At 41.8% G+C, this 17,170-nt stretch overlaps 1 protein-coding gene across 2 annotated transcripts in view; it reads left to right on the top strand.

Moving 5' to 3' along the window:
* The first annotated feature begins 9,875 nt into the window (after positions 1-9,875).
* The window catches only part of TCTN1 (tectonic family member 1), a 17,595-nt gene continuing 10,300 nt past the window's right edge, over positions 9,876-17,170 (top strand). The window contains exons 1-3 of one of the 2 annotated variants that reach the window (XM_029912631.1): positions 9,876-9,953; positions 13,507-13,627; positions 16,688-16,818. In XM_029912631.1, the coding sequence (XP_029768491.1) occupies positions 13,512-13,627; positions 16,688-16,818 (247 nt within the window). In that variant the 5' untranslated portion in view covers positions 9,876-9,953; positions 13,507-13,511. Of the gene's footprint in view, positions 9,954-11,246; positions 11,311-13,506; positions 13,628-16,687; positions 16,819-17,170 lie in introns of those variants that run through there. The other variant, XM_029912630.1, reaches the window with a different exon arrangement.

Raw genomic sequence — 17,170 nt, 5'->3', positions numbered from 1 at the left:
TAGGCTTCTAGATGACAGGGCATTAATTCCAAAATGGGCTGTCCTACACTAGTTTGATATTAGGGAAGGGGCATCAAACTCATTTGGAGGAGAGGGCCTAGTTCCAAGTTTAAGTATGGTCCTTGGGCCAGAATAAGTTTTCAGTTCATACTCCCCTCAGTCCACGTCAGATCTGAGCCTTGCACAGAGACCAAGGGGAGAACACACACAGCCTTACATAGTAACTAAATGTTGCTGATCTCTTTCAATCCTTACAATCCTGCAGGATGACAGGTGCTTTACCCCTGTAAAATATTACTATTGTTTTCTGTTCTGGAAGATTATTGGGCTGCTACAAAAGAAAGAACCAGAGAGTATTCATGGCATGGAAGAAACAACTAATTTCACAATTATCCTTAGTTGAAAATAACAATCCTCGAATCAGCCCCATGGAGCTGGACAGTTTCAACAGGGATCCTAGAAATCCATTTGCCACAGAAAATCGCGGAATCTGCGTTTGTACAGAGAATCTTTAGGTTTTTTATTTTTTTTGCAATATGTAAATCATATTAACTAAATTTTACTGAAAGTACCAGTGTCACTTATTCAATGTGCACACCCTCCTCTTCTTGTGGTTGATTTTTTTAATGTGCTTTACATTTCCACAGCTAAACATACTCCGATAAACTGCTTCCGGCATATAAAGGTTCCTCAACAGCGTATAGGGGTTTGTGTTTTAATGCATCTAAAATTTCACTTCAGCCTCCAGACATAATTACAGTTATGAAAAGATGCCGAAAACTTTAAAAATCACCCCAACGTTCCATGTCACTGAGTTTGGCAAGGACAAATTTCACATTGATGATAATCTGCTGTTCTTACTGTATGCAGCAAGGCTTTAGATGACATTCAAAGGCAGACAATTGTAGAATACATGGAAAGTGCTAAACATAAAACTGAATGAAAATAAACTAAAACAAGAGGCTGAAACAGCAGGGCCATTGACAACAGTAAAGAAACAATGCACTGTGACTTGATCATTTTATTATGATTGCTGGAACTGGTAGGCTTTGAACTTGCTTAAAAATTGTAAATATAATCAATAAAATATCATGCTCAATTGATACCTATATATATTTTGGCTAAGGAAAGTAAAGTTCAGCGTTTAATTTTAATTGAAGAAAAACGCAGATTGTTATGTGGGTTTTTTTGTTTGTTTGTTTTTTTAAATCAGAGAATTTGGGATTTTTTTTAAATCATGGAAAAAAATTAGGATCCCTGCTGATGGTGACACTCCATGTAAATGCCCTGATTGTACTTGTAAATGCGCCCCCTGCTGTCCTACAATTTTACTCTCAAGGGAAGGTTAGACCCTTACTAAATAACATTTGCTTACAATTCTAAAATGCACAAAATTGGCACAAAAACTGGAGCAAAGTGTATCCCCCATGGTTACAGTGGCTGGGTTGAATCCTCCCACCTCAAAGTCCAAGACTCATTCATACCCATTAATTTAAAGCTGCAAAACAAAATGAGTTATTTCTGTGAAGTTTTCTCAACCAGATTAATAAACTGAGCAGTGAATTAAGAGCTGAGGTACCATGCAGTGTAATAAACTGTCAGACACACAAATAGTTTTTCAGCTCCGACTAAGACATTTAAAATAACCTGATTTGTGTCTGAAGAACAGCTGACATCACTGTCCCGCTCCCCTGCTATTTTAGGGATTTGAGTTTGATAAATATCACCTGTAATGCCATCCATTGTACAGAGAAAGGGACTGACATTCCCAGGCTCCTTAGTATTTATTTAAAGGCTAATGTTGTGCTAGACCAGAATGGAGTTTATTTGAGGCTTATTTGACTTGTTTTTATTTAGCATCAAAACCATCTGTCTACTTGAATTGTTAAACTTTTCTATTACAGAGTGGGAACAATGTTTGGTTTAAAATAAGTTTGTTAAGGACCAGGGGGTAGCCGTGTTAGTCTGTAGCTACAAAAACAACAAGGAGTCTGGTGGCACCTTAAAGACTAACAGATTTATTTGGGCATAAGCTTTCGTGGGTAAAAACCTCACCCACGAAAGCTTATGTCCAAATAAATCTGTTACTCTTTAAGGTGCCACCAGACTCCTTGTTGTTTTTGTTAAGGACAAAATTCTCATCTTTATCTGTAGCTAAGTCAAGGAGGAAACTCATATGAGTAACGGCAACTGGATTAGGCCCCTTTGGAGAAATATTTAGGAAGGCATCACAATCTAATGGTCTGGACCAAGAGCCAGGATCTCTGAATTCTAATTCCAGACCAGCTACCAGCTCTCAGTGAAGCCTTGGGAAAGTCACTTAATTTTGGTAGGTGTCAGTTGCTCCACCAGTTATATGGGATAATATTACTTACCTGCCTTGGTAAAGGCACAGGACAAGGCATTCAGGAGACCTAGGTTCAGTTTGCAGCTTCTTCATAGACTTGCAGTGTGATCTTAAGCATATCACAATTTCTCTTTCAGTTTTCTTGCCTGTAAAACGAGGACAACTGGTGGTTTAATACCGTTGGAGTATGTTTTGGTCAACATTAGAATCACTTGGAATCGTGACTTGTGTGAAATCAGAATTATAGACAGAATTATGCAAATACAGGATTGTTTTTTTTTGGTTTTTTTTTAGGGTTTGGTCCATTCTGATTTTAAAAGTCTGCCATAATGGGTCTTCCACCACTTCCCTTGGGAAGCTATTTCATGGTAGTAGATCTTACTGGCAGGAAGTTTTTCCTAATAAAAGGATACTAGACATTGCAACATTTAGCAGGCTAGTTAAGAGTCCTTCATGTGGCATATTCAATAGGAAGATTATCTCACATTAATGTCTTCCTCAAAAGTATGGATATCAGTATGAACCTTATCCAGTTCTAAATTTAGTGCAAGTGCCTTAAAAAAAAATTAAAATTAAAAGACGTAGCCAGGAAAGTGTCTGACCCCATCTAACAAGTTTCCTCAATTTCACCCTAGCATAAAGAAACGTGTTAACTTTGCCAAAACACACAGAGCCAGGCCAAGATTTACACTTAAGTAACAGTGCTACCGAATGGCTCTTGATGGAATGGCTGGATGGAATCTTAGTATCTTTTGCTCTGATGCATAGAAATATTTTTACAAGGACATTTAAGTTACAAATCATATTATTAAAAATGAAACAGTTAGTTATGCTATTAAATAAGAGATTAGATTGGTAGAACTGAAGTATTTTTAAAAGTAATGCTGTTTTCTTTTTGCACTTCTTTCAGGTACTAATACTATCACTTAGCTCTTATATAGCACTTTTCATCAGTAGATCTCAAAACACTTTACGTTCTTTAATGTATTTATCCTCAACACCCATGTGAGCTAAGAAAGCTTTATCATCACCCCCATTTTCCAGATGGGAAATGGTGGCACAGACAGGCTAAGTGACTTGCCCAAGGTCACGTAGGGAGTGACAACAGATGTGTCAGTTTAACTTTTGTTTATAGTCAGTTTGACTTTCTGGTTGCAATGTGTTGGATGTGACTTGCTCAATGCTGCAGTGTTTAGGTTGTAAATATTGCAAATTAATGTTTAAATGCACATCAAAAAAAGTTATATTTTTAAATTTGATGATTTTTTATTTTTATCAAGATTTATAAAATATTTGTTGAAATCTACAATATTTTGTGACCTAACTGGCTGATTTTGCATGTTATATTACCTTCCATGTGAGGATCACTTCATAATCATTAAATAATTTAATCTACCAGCACATCTGTGAAGGAGCTAAATATTATTATTGTGCCTGGTTAGTCTGTGCTATATACTCTGAAGCGTGCGCTTTGGAACCTGCTTTTCAAGTCTAACGTGTGCTGGGTTTTTTATTTTTGTTCCTCTTATAGTCTGGGTAGATTTTGCCTTTGTTTTGTGTAGGAGGAAGTTTTATTTTTCTGTTTTCTTTGTGTTTATCTTTAGTTCTGTATACGGTTTACTTGTGGATTGGATGTATGTGTACATCTTTGGGGGGGGGGGAATCTTAGTTTACTAAATTATCTAGTAGAACAGTGCTGCCCACTTTAGTCAACACCTAATGAGGTCTAAAAAGCAGCTTGATTAAAATAAATAAATAAAATAAGAGGCCTGTCAGTGTCACAGTTCCTATAGGTTCAGAGAAACCTCAGTAAAACACTTAAGAAAATATTAATCATGAGAGAGCTGATAACACAGTATAACATGATGTGTTAGACAGCTCTCTAGTTTCTCTTCAGAAGTGGCAGCATTTCAATGATAGAGATGAATAAAAAGAATATAAAGCACTTTAGGATCCTGCCAGATGAAATGTGCTATGTAAATGTAAGTCTTTATCATTACAGCAGATGTGATGATAGATGTCTTCAGTATTTCAAACAGAAAAGGTGCAGAACAGTGTTTCAGAGTTATGTATAGAACTACTGTTCAAAACCTCCAAAATTACATTGTTCAGCTAGATAGTGGATGTTGAGAAATGTGGCTATTATATAGAATACCAGTGTGAGAATTAATGTCTACAGAACATGTGAAAATAAGACAATCCTTTATTTAATAAGTCACATACATAGGTCATAAAGACTGCTTCCCCCGTGAAGCACATATAGATGCTAATTCCATATAATCAATCTAGGGAATTGAACTGAAAAATAAAAATAAAGATAGATATTGCTTCAGCAGCAGGGTCATCCTGATGAGATTTTTAAAGTGTGGTTCTCTTCTGAAAAGTGACGCTGTAAAAATGGCACTTTTTACTAAACAGACCTGCTCCATGCACGTCTTCCAAGTTCCATGTGCTCTAAGAACGAACAGTAAGGTGACAAATCCTGGCTTCATTACCCTCAACGGTACAACTCCCGTTGACTTCAGTAGGGCCAGGATTTCACCCAGGCTGTGATTGCTTTTTGCTCAGGTTAACTCTGCAGAGTCAACACAGCTACGGGAGAGTTAGTTGGATTCCATTTCTCTTTGTGCATCATCAGATTTGTTCACTAAGTGCCAATGCATTAGACATATGTAAATCTAATTGGTGGAAGTGCATTGGTATCAGTGAAGATCACCTGTGCAACCACATTGTCTTAAAAGAAGAAGGAGGGCAGATTTCAGCCTACACAACTATTATACACACAAAAAGGGGGTGGAGGGAAACAACAAAACCATAGATTTAATTCAGATCCAAAGCTGACTTAGAAAGCTGCCATTAGAAAGCGATTGTAAAATGAGCACATGCAATATAGAATCACTGAGAGATAAAAAGGATGGTGTCCCCCAATGTCATTTTTACAGTCACTTTCCAAAGTAGCACCATATCTTAAGTCATGGTGGATCTTCTTTCCCAAATGTGAAGACTAAGCATAAAAAAAACCATGATTTTTCCTTAGACCTCATTTAAAGGAAATGCAGAGACTTGTTACCAATTGCATCAAACTCAGAAAAACCCAGAACGATAAAAGTAGCAAAAAAACCCAAAATGTCAGTGTCTATCAGCTTTCCTCCCTCTGCTTATAGAAGGAAATAAAGTAGGTTTATACACATTTTAACAGAACACTGTATTAAAGGGCTAACCAAGTGATACAGTGGTAGCAAGTAAGCTGCTCTGGGGTTTCAGGTAGAGTGCAGTGCATTGAAGAGACCGTGTCCTTAACAGAATAATGAATTTCTAGGGAGCAGGATGACTCAAGGAAACGGTCACATAAGAAGTAAATTCAAATCCAGCCTAAATCAGTAGTGACTGACAGTTGTTACCAATGGAGGGCTGTTTTTTAAAATAGATAACCATTCATTTTGTGGTCTTGATACAGTTACAGGCAGACAGTTGTTAGCCTAACAAAATTCAAACATAATTGGCACTAATTAGTCCTCTTGCTGGCAGTCTCAGCAGACCATAGGGACTTTACATGTGGTCTGTCCAGATCAGGTGTGAAGCATGTCGACTAAGGACAACGTGAAGAAGTTGGCACTGCCGCCGCCCATGCTGTACCTAGTCTATGGAAATATTTCAGTCTCCAGTATGACAGCTGAAACCTCTCCAAAATTTAAGAATTTGCACACAAAAGTTACAACTGGAAGTTATGTTATTCAGATATTGTTAATGGCACTGTAAGGATTCTGATGTGCTATTTACAAAATTCAGTGTGCCCTCTGGTGGTCGTAAAGATAGCAAGGGGTTCACAGAACAATTTTTTTTGGTGGCCTCAGTGTGGGGCCACCAACTCTTGCTGGTGGCTGCTCTTGTACTTTCTCCTAAAATGTTGAATTAGTTTTAGGAAAACTAAATAAATACACACACAAACACGTCCAAATCATTATAATTTATTCATTGCTAGCTAGTAAATCTGTTGTGAAAAGTGATATTAACAAACATACAAGTGTCACTTTTCATAGCAGACTTACTCTGCCCTGGCAAACCTGGGGACAAATTAAGCTGGATGGAGGGTCAGGGGAGGCAGTGGGGGCCAGGGGAGATGGGGGTGGTTGGCTGGGGGAAGCAGCAGGGGACTGGAGCCTGAAGCCCTGCGACCAGAGTCTGAAGCCCCATGGCCAGAGGACAGTGCCCAGGGACAGAGCCCGAAGCTGAGTGGCTGGAGCGTGGGGTCTGCAGTCGTGCAGCCAGAGCCCAGAGCTGGAGCCCAAAGCCCTGGAACCAGAGTTTGCTGCCCCACCACCCCAGCAGTGAAGCCCAAAGCCTGAGCCCCACCACCCCTGGGAAAGCAGGGAACTCACCAGCTCCCTGCACCTACTGCATTGTTCCCCAGCTAGGGTGACCAGATGTCCCAATTTTATAGGGACAGTCCCGATTTTTGGGTCTTTTTCTTATATAGACTCCTATTACCCCCCACCCCCGTCCCGATTTTTCACGTTTGCTGTCTGGTCACCCTATCCCCAGCTGACTCCAGATGGGGGCAGGGCCCAACCCTTGTTGGTGGCCCCAGCAACCAAATACCAGTGCAGTGCACCCAGGAGAAACAGGAGGGGTTTCGAATGTGGCCACCAGGAGGCTGTGACCACAAGAAAAGCCCCTGGTGGCCACATTCGAGAAACACTGCGAAACACCTCGGGAATGTTTGTAACTGTGAAATGTTCATAACCCCGAACAAAGCATTATGGTTGTTCTTTCAAAAGTTTACAATTGAGTATTGACTTAATACAGCTTTAAAACTTTACTATGCAGGAAAAAAATGCTGCTTTTAACCATCTTTATTTAAATGAAACAAGCACAGAAAGTTTCCTTACCTTTTTAAAAAAATTTTTTTGACCTTTCCCTGTTTTTAGTAGTTTACATTCAACAAAGTACTGTGCTGTACAGTATTTTTTTTGTTTTTTGTTTTGTCTCTGCTGCCCGATTGCATACTTCCAGTTCAAAATGAGGTGTGTGGTTGACTGGTCAGTTCGTAACTCTGGTGTTTGTTTCTCTAAGTTCTACTGTAACAGGAATGAACTTGATCAGAAAAAGAAGAAATCCCTGTATAATGATGCAGGGTCAAGTCACAAGCAGAAAATAATTGTTGCGAAAACATTCATCTTCAGATTATGACAAAACAGAGTAAGAGGAAGCTTCAGACCTTTCAAAATATCCTGCAGCCTAACCTCAGTTATGCAGCACACCATAGGGGATTAGGAACAGTGGCCACTAATGACTCATGCACAGGAGTGAGAACCTTTTTGCAGGAGCTTTGTTGTATAGCTACCCCAATAAACTTGAGAGTGGCTGATGTGCACTGATCATGTGCCTATAGTCACTAATGGCCCTTTAATTCGGAAAGTAATGTTTTCTATAGGTCAGGACACAGGTCTGGAACAATTCCTGACCTATGCAACTAACTTTGTGGCTTGAGTAAGCCATTAACCAGTTTGCCTCAGTTTCCCCAGCTATAAAATGGGTATAATGCTTGTATATCTCAGAGATGTGGTGAAGTTAAAATTAATTACAAACATTCAATTAAAGTGTCCCAAAAGCCCTAGAGTTCTTCCTAAGAAAAAGGGGATATTTAATTATAGTTTTAAAAATACAATTGCAATAATGCATTAAGTGTTTATTTAGTAGTTATTCAGTATTACTTAGTTCAAGATAGCATCAAATAGTTGCATCAATTTATGAATCAAGAGATTTGATCAAATTTAGGGCCAAATTGTACCCTCATTTTGTATGTTGTTCTCCATTGAAGTCACTGGAGTTTTGCATAAATACTGAAGTTATGTTTACCCTAGCAATTTTCTTATTGGGAATCATTAAGAAAGGGATAGATAGTAAGACAGAAAATGTTAGATTGCCTCTATATTAATTCATGGTAAGCCCACATCTTGAATACTGTGTGCAGATGTGATCACCCCCATCTCAAAAAAGATATATTGGACTTGGAAAAGGTCCAGAAAAGGGCAACAAAAATGATTAGGGGTATGGAATGGCTTCCGTATGAGGAGAGATTAATAAGACTGGGACTTTTCAGCTTGGAAAAGCGACGAATAAGGGGGGATATGATTGAGGTCTATAAAATCATGACTGGTGTGAAGAAAGTAAATAAGGAAGTGTTATTTACTCCTTCTCATAACACAAGAACTAGGGGTCACCAAATGAAATTAATAGGCAGCAGGTTTAAAACAAACAAAAGGAAGTATTTTTTCACACAATGCACAGTCTGTGGAATTCTTTGCCAGAGGATGTTGTGAAGGCCAAGACTATAACAGAGTTCAAAAAAGAACTAGATAAATTCATGGAGGATAGGTTCATCAATGGCTATTAGCCAGGATTGGCAGGTGGCCCTAGTCTCTGTTTGCCAGAAGCTGGGAACAGGCGACAGGGGATGGATCACTTGATGATTACCTCTTCTGTTCATTCCCTCTGGGGCACCTGGCATTGGCCGCTGTCAGAAAACAGGATACTGGGCTAGATGGACCTTTGGTCTGACCCAGTCTGGTTGTTCTTATGTTCTAAGACCTTCCCTAGTTGCCCTACCACTGATATAGGCCTGTTGGTGGTAGCAGTGATGGGAGTGCTAGTGTCAATGGGTCACCACCTTTTTAACTAATGTGTCCTGTAGACCCGCTCTAAGTAGAATACATGATAAGGTGATTAAAATACCAGTGGCTAGTCTACACTGGAGAGCCCATTACAGCTATTACCATCGTTGGAGCTGCAATGGTGAGAAATGCTAATATCGCTGGTAAACAAAACCTCAGAGTACAATATGCCCAAATCTACCCATCCACGCTGAAGTCAGTGGGAATTTAGCCTGGGTGTGAACTGCAGGACTCAACAGAGACTACAGAATTTCTGGGCCTGTGCACCTAGGTGGGGCCAGGAGCATGTTGCTGCTCGGAGGTGTACAGCACCTAGCACAATGGGGTCCTGGTCCAGGGCAAGGGCTTCTAGCTCCTACAGCAACACAAATAATAAATGATAAGATATGGACAGCCTGACCCCATCTCACCCTCCCTTCTTCCAGTCCGGAGACAAACACTGGTCTGACACTGGGGGCCCTGCTCCCCGCGACCTCCGCCATGACAGGGACCGAACCCATCCCATAATGCCCCGGGACTGGGGCTTGGCCTTTTTCCCGTGATGCCCCGGGGCGGTAGCTTGGCCTCTCCCATGATGCCCCGCGGCGTCTCCTTGGTTACCGAGGCGCTGGCGCGAGCGAGCTGGGCTCGGATGGCGGCAGTGACGCTGAGGCTCGGGATCCTCCTGCTGCTGCCGCCGCTCCCGGCCGTTAAGGGGGTCTCGGGGCAGAGCCGCTCCGCCAGTACCACCCCGCAGCCCTCGGGCCCGACCGCCCCCTCTGTTCGAGAGACTCCCGTGCGCCCCGCCGCTCCCGGGCTCGGCCTGGGCTCCTCCCCAGCCCCGGAGTCGCCGCCGCCGCCACCAGAGACCCCCGCTCCGCCCGCCGCCTCCCCCCCCGCGGCAGCGGCTCCGGAGGCTCGGGCTGGGCCCGGGCCTGCCCCAGTCACAGACGGTGGGTACCGCCCGGCGAGCGGCTGGGGGAGCCGGCAACCGGCTGAGGATCGGACGATGGGAGCTGGGTCAGGCTAGGGCTGGAGGGGAAGGGTGGGGTCTGGCTAGCGATAGGGCTGGAGGCTTTGGCTAGGGATGGGGCAGGGGCTGGAGGCTCTGGCTAGGGATGGGGATGGGGGGAGAAGAGAGATCTGGCTAACGATGGGGCAGAGGGGAGGGGTGTGATGGGAAAAATCGGAGGGGGGGCACAGAAAGAACCTATTGAGACTGATTCAGGGATGGGAATCCCGCGGGGGGGAGGGAGGAATCCTCCCTGCTTCCAGCACTAGTTGCCCAGCACCTGTAGCTTCTATCTCTATAATTCTCTGAAGTCCCAGGTGGCACTTCCTCAATTAAAGCACTGGGCTGCTGAGTGTATTTAAAAGATCAATTTTAAATGGTTTTTGCCTCTTAACTACTCCCTTCAGTTCCTTCTCCCCCTCTGGCTTCATGCCTTCTTCCATGCTTGTCTAGGACTTGGAACAATCGCTTGCTGGCCAGTTGCCCCCCTATTCATCTTGGAAATCCTTCCTGTGAAGCCCCACTTCTGTGGGGAAGGCTTCACCCCAGGGCTTCTTGCTAGCAATGGCCCCCATACCACCTTTGCCTTCACTTTTGTGCCTTGCATCTTTTTCAGGGTTATATTATAAATTCTGACAGGTTTCAGAGTAGCAGCCGTGTTAGTCTGTATCCGCAAAAAGAACAGGGGTACTTGTGGCACCTTAGAGACTAACAAATTTATTAGAGCATAAGCTTTCATGGGCTACAGCCCACTTCTTCGGATAAGCCCACGAAAGCTTATGCTCTAATAAATTTGTTAGTCTAAGGTGCCACAAGTACTCCTATTATAAATTCTCCAGGTCAAGGACCCTGCCATTTTTACATGTTCTGTAAAGCCCTGTTTACATTTATGGTGCTGCATACAGAGGGAAAAAAAAAATCTTTCCTATGAGGAACTGGAAACATGTATTTTAGGGTTTGCTTTTCCCCCGATACACCTAAAGGCTAAGGGTTGTTTTGGTGGGGTTCAGGATTTCCTTAGACTGAAAGCTCTTTGAAGAAGTGGCTGTGTTTGGTTTTGTGTTTGTACAGCACTTAGCTGTGATGGGGTTGAGGACCATGACTAGGGCTCCTAGACACTACTACAATACAAATAATTTTATGCTGAGAGTGGCTCCTCCTGACAATGTCTTTCAACTGGTCGCTGTGTTTTGCATTTCACTCCTGATTTGTCTCTCTTGACAGCTGCTACTGTCCCATCCTCACCCCGCATCACTTGAGGGATTAAGACGTTTGCCCCAGTGCACTCCTTTCCGAAGGTCAGAGGACTTTAAAAAAGTCCCTCAAAATTGATCCCTGTTTTACATAGCCCATTCAGAAGTCTGGTGCCAAATTCAGCTGTTAGAACTTGAGAGAGACAGTGGGGGAGGTAATATCTTATTGGACAACTTCTGTTGATGAGGGGGAGACAGACTTTCAAGCATACACAGAGCTCTTCAGGCATTAATGAGAGCATGTTGGACACTGTCTAGGTGATCAGAGAGCATCCAGTGGGCCATAGTGACATTTAAAATTTACAAATTGAAATTAAAAAATAGAAAGATATGAAAAAGTCATCTGTCTTCTGACTGCCAGCTGTTATCCCTCACTTACTGTTGTTCTAGGCTTTGGCCCTTCCAGTCCAGGGGTAAATACATCACTGATCCAAATTCCAGAGGTTTCAGACTCAATCTCTAGTGCCTCCCTCCAGTCTATATTTACTCTCAACAGCAAATGGCAAAAAAAATAAAAATAAAATAATGGTGAGCAGTGGCCTGGGTGCTACCGCTACTGAGTTGTAGTCCTTGCTTTGCAACTGACTCTCTGGAGACTTGTTCAAGCCTTGGCTTTCTCTGCCTTTAAAATCAGAATCGCAATGCTTGCTTACTTCTAAAGCTTAAACGATTAGACACCTTGAAAGCCTGTTAAAGCTACTATGGATGTGCAAAGAATGACCATTTTACTATTAACTGGACTTGACAGTTTCATATTGTCAGTCAAAATCCCTCACTTCCAAAAGTGATAGTCCAAAGAATGTTTTGGTTTTGTCCTAATTGAAACACTAAATTATGGGAATTAAAAGAAAAAGCAACTAATCTTATTGATAAGTGACAGGGTGCACTACTCACCACAGATGGCACCCCCTCCTGGCCATTCTGAGGATTGCCTCTGTACAGCTAACACCCCTTCCTGTGGTTGCACTGTCTCCACCACACTCTTTTGCCAGCTGTGGCTCCTCTCTTGCTTCAGGAGCTGCTGCCTCCTCTTCGTGATGCAGCCTTCCAGCCACATGCCAGAGTCCTTCTGCACAACTGGTCTCAGGCAGTCTTATCCAGCACTGCCCTGATTGTGCCATTTCCCTTGTGGCCAGTAGGGGAACCTAGACCTGCCCACTGGTCCAGGTTCCAGTCCAGAGACCCTGTACCTGCAAACTGTAGGTCTCTTTGACTCAGACGCTGTTGCTTCTTCCTATATCATCTGGTCCTCCCCCACTGTGTACCAGCTCAAACTCCTCCCTCACAGGGAGTAACTGCAGAGCCCTGTAGCAGTGGTTCTCAAACTTTTGTACTGGTGACCCCTTTCACATAGCAAGCCTCTGAGTGCAACCCCCCTCCTCAATAAACTAAAAACATTTTTTATATATTTAACACTATTATAAATGCTGGAGGCAAAGTAGGACTTGGGGTGGAGGCTGACAGCTCATGACCCCCTGAGGGCCCCCAACCCCCAGTTTGAGAACCCCTGCCCTATAGCCTCAAACTCACCTCTCTTCTGTCAGGGAGTGCTATAGCCAAACTCTCTGTTGCCAGCATCCTGGCTTTATAAGCCCAGCCCAGCTCCTCTCCAAGCTGGACTTCATCAGCAAATGAGGCTTTAGCATGCTCTGGCTTTCCTCCAGGTGCAGCCTATAGGGGGTTAATTGGAACTAGAAGAATTTTTAAGATAAAGCTGCAAAGATTATATGGAAACAGGAGGAAAGAAAGAAAGTGCACATCTGGAAAAAAATCAACTCATATTGAGACATCAGGAAAATATATTACTATACCTGGAGCATGTCTTGTCCTTGGAATTGTGTGGGAGTTATAACAAAATGTTTTATATTTATGTTAGAATCTAAACAAGTAGATCAACATTTATTAATATGACTTTTTCTATATCAATATATAGAAATCATATTTTTTTGACATCTTCAAAATTCCTGTTGATTTCACTAGGAGTTTTGGGTTCCTAAGGAATGCAGAATCAGGTCTCTAGTATGCCCTTGATTTTGTTAATTGCTCATCATATGGTCACTGCTTGAGAAAATGTGTATCTTAAATAAAAATTCATGGTTTTAAAAACAACAATACCTTAGAATTTAGATACAAACATTTAACTGCAGTTAAAGAAGGACACTGTGAAAACAAAATATAAAGAATGTTTTGTTATGCATTAAAATTCATTCCTAATTTTATTTTAAATCTTCTTCTTTCCAGTTGCTATGTTGTGTGTTTGTGACCTCTCAGTGGCACAGTGTGATGTAAATTGCTGCTGTGACCCAGACTGCAGTGCCGCAGATTTCAGTCTCTTTACTACATGTTCAGTTCACATTGTCACGTAAGTTCAGAAATAACTTTTTTTTCCAGCTTGAAGTTGCAGAGTCCCATCATATTCTCATTGAATTCAGTAACAAAATACCCATTAAATTCAATGAATTCAGGCTAGGGTCTGCGTCGTGGGCATGTTTTCCCACAGAACCCCCTTGCCTGTGACAGGGCACTGCATTCACCCGCCATCCAGTCCTCAGCACCTAGGCAATCATCAGCACAGGTCTACTGGGCCTGGGAGATTCAGGCCTTCACCTGAGTCCCATGGGAATCTTCCCTTTCTGGTACTACACTTGATCTTAGCTCTGGGACTATCATAAAGAAACTAATGAAAGACAGCAGCAGGCCTGCCTTCAAACAAGGGACCTCCAGCCGTCTGAATAAGGCTTCAAAGCCCACAGGTAAATCACTGATAGGAGCTCTGAAATAGACATTCAGGGTATGCCCAGTTCTGCTCAGACTGGCTGTGGTCATGGAGGAGTACACTTCTCCCCAAACTGGGCTGGGCTTCCCTCTTTCTAAGGCTCTTCATCCAGGCCTGAAATGCCTCACAGATGTGGTGGGGCAGGGAGGCTTCAGTTTATGCCTGCTTTTTAACCCCTTCCTGTCCAATGTGGGGTTTGTATATCCCCATCACAGCCTGGAGTTAGTTTTAGTGAGATCTCTTTACAGCTGAAGAGAAGTCCCAAGGGAGGTTGATAATGGTCTCATGTTGGGACATGTGTCTGTTTGCACTGAACTGTTTCTGGAGTAAAAAAGGGAGCTGTACGTTTGTAAAAGATCACTTTTGAGTGGGATGTGAATATTTAAGGCTATGGAGCTGAACCTCTAATTGTTCTGACATCAAGAATAGTGCCAGCACTTAATAAGAATTTAATACTTCAGGAATGACTTCAGCCTACATCTTGACATGGAGATGCAAAGGTAATTTAGTATCCATTATAGCACTGGGTGGCTATTTGGAACAGATGTTTGAACTTCTACATTAATTTCACTGTGCTGTGCCTTGGATTGTAATCTCATCATACCTGTCAAACTAAGCAAGGCCATGTCTGTCTGTTGCTCGGATAGGAGATCTTGAAGGAAAATGCAGGTTTTGCAGGGAGTGATGAAGGTTACACCTTTCCCTCTGTGTCAATACTGACTCAATGCCTTATCGTGACATTAAGGGCATTGTTTTTAAGAGAAAGAGTAAAATATTTGCAGCTTCCTATCAATACAATTTAGAAGCTGGAAATTAGGAGTGTTAGCACCAGGTGAGCAGGTGGCTCTTTCCATGGACCACCAGTAGTCCATCAGTGTTAGTTTGGGAACCCTTTGCTGTAAGGAGTCCTAGTCATGTTAACTAGGAACGTGAGAGCATCATGGCCATCGTTCGATAATGTGAGCTTTCCTCTGATCTCTCTTTTAGGAGCAAGCATAGAATCTCTTCATCTCATTGGCAACTTATGCCTTTCTAAAGTAACATAGTAAAATATTAAAATATAACATGATAGTAATATAATGCTGGATTATTGTTTCTTTTTTGTTGCTGTTTACAACCTGTCTTAGTATGTAGCTTTGCACTGGCTTCAGCCTCTCAAACAGGAGTTAAGAAAGCTCATTTTAGAGTCTTAATTTAAAATAGCTCCATGTGACCTCTCAGAACAATAAGCATAGCTCTTCAACCCACTGCCTGCATAAATTAGCCCAATCTGAATCGTGGAGTTTATTCTCAGTGCTTTGAAATTTGAATCATTCAGCCACCTGGGACTGCTATTTCTTTGTTCTTGCCACAATGCATATTGCCACCCATGTATAGGTATTTTATATATCTATCCGAAAGGTGTAATCAAAGCCTTTTTGAATGACAGTTGAATCCTCTGCTATGAATATTTTATTCTTGTCAACTAGAAATGCATAAAATCAAGCTGTACTTTTTTTTTCTCAAGCTGTCTTTTGTGACATGTCAAGGGATTGTCAATGACCACAAGTTTTACTTCTCATTTTAAAGATGGTAACTTTCATATAAGCAATTGCTGTAGTTGCTACAGGTGTGTTATAATTATGAATGGGCCGGGAGGTACTTTGTGGGATCCTGAGGGAGCAGGAATACAGTCCATGATGTGGTTCACCTTATGAAATAGTTTACAACTGTCTACCTAATGGGTCATGTCTAACTAGCATCACTTAATAAAAGAGCAATGTAGGGGTCAAGATTATATAAGTTCTATATATGCAATTTCTTTTAATTTGGATAATGTCCTTTCACTGCTTTTGACCACTCTGCAGTATCCACACACTCTAGCACACGAGGAATCACCGTCTCATATCCAAGTCCACCAGCCAATGTAGGGGGGATTAGTACTCTTCAGAGTGTGACATCTACCATCCACTGAGGTGCATGGAAAACACCACTCACTATTGACCATACCGCTGCAAAACCAAATTCTCTTGTTGATCTTCATTGAGGATCCTGGTAACACATTGTACCTATCCTAAACTAACTCAATATTTCCCCTCTTTGATGTTTCTCATTCCATCCCTTGTCTGCTATGTGTTGTGAGCAGTTCATTATATTCTTTTCATGAAGATGAGTGATATGATTCTGCTGCTATCTCAAGTCCATGCACCTCATTTTCTCCTGATCCTCTTGCAGCTTTCTCTACGTTCAACCTCGTTCCGACCCATCCCCTACCTTCTCTCTGGTATGAATAAAAGCACTTTCTGAATGTCCAGTCTTTAACACATCTGCCATTGTGGTGTCTGAAGCCAATTGGATCCCATCTGAGTTGTCATCTTTTATATCATTGTCATCAAATGCTGTCATACTTTGAACTGTGGCTATTATCACATCCCTCTGTTTTGAAATCCATGAAGGAAAGATATTGGAGAATGGCTAATTGCTGTTGTTTGTCCCTGGGATAAACAGTATAAAATGTTGTAAGGGTGCATAAATGATCTTCAAATCTTTACTGCAGTTATCCATCCCCACTGTTGCCTTCCTTCTGTTACAACAATACATGCATATAAAGATTTTAAAATAACACTGTCAAGATTGACTTTGTTGGATCTGTATATGTGTTTGCAGAGGTGACAGCCAGCTTTGCAGTCAGGAAGCAGCTATATATTCAATCGATGTTGCAGCACATCCACCTGAAAGGATATTTAAGTTAGTTGATCAGAACAATCCAAGTATTTTCTGCATTCACGCTACAAACTGTAAGTAGATCTGTAACTGATGCTGAGCAATGCAATGTTGTCATCTTCAAAACTCTTTGGATGGCAAAAATAAAGACTAAAACTGCAAGTAACCAAACTTGCAAGAAGACTGGTTATCCTGTATGCTCAGAGGTCTGGTGCCATACTCCTTGCCCTGACAAAACACTAACAGGTTTATCAAAGGAGTTTTGCCCTCATACAGAGCCTCTCTATAGAGAGAATGGGATTGGGATCTAATTAGGGCTGGTTGAAGATTTCCATCAAAACTTTTTTCAGTGGGAAATTGGGCTTTTGACTAAATGAAGATTATTGCAGATAATGTTTGCTTTTCTCAAATTTTAAATTTGTCATC

The sequence above is a fragment of the Terrapene carolina genome, unplaced genomic scaffold (assembly GCF_002925995.2).
Source record: "Terrapene carolina triunguis isolate 2854851 unplaced genomic scaffold, T_m_triunguis-2.0 Scaffold234, whole genome shotgun sequence".
NCBI lineage: Eukaryota > Metazoa > Chordata > Testudines > Emydidae > Terrapene > Terrapene triunguis.
The sequence above is the reverse complement of the archived record's forward strand: the minus strand, read 5'-3'. Positions and strand labels throughout refer to the sequence as shown.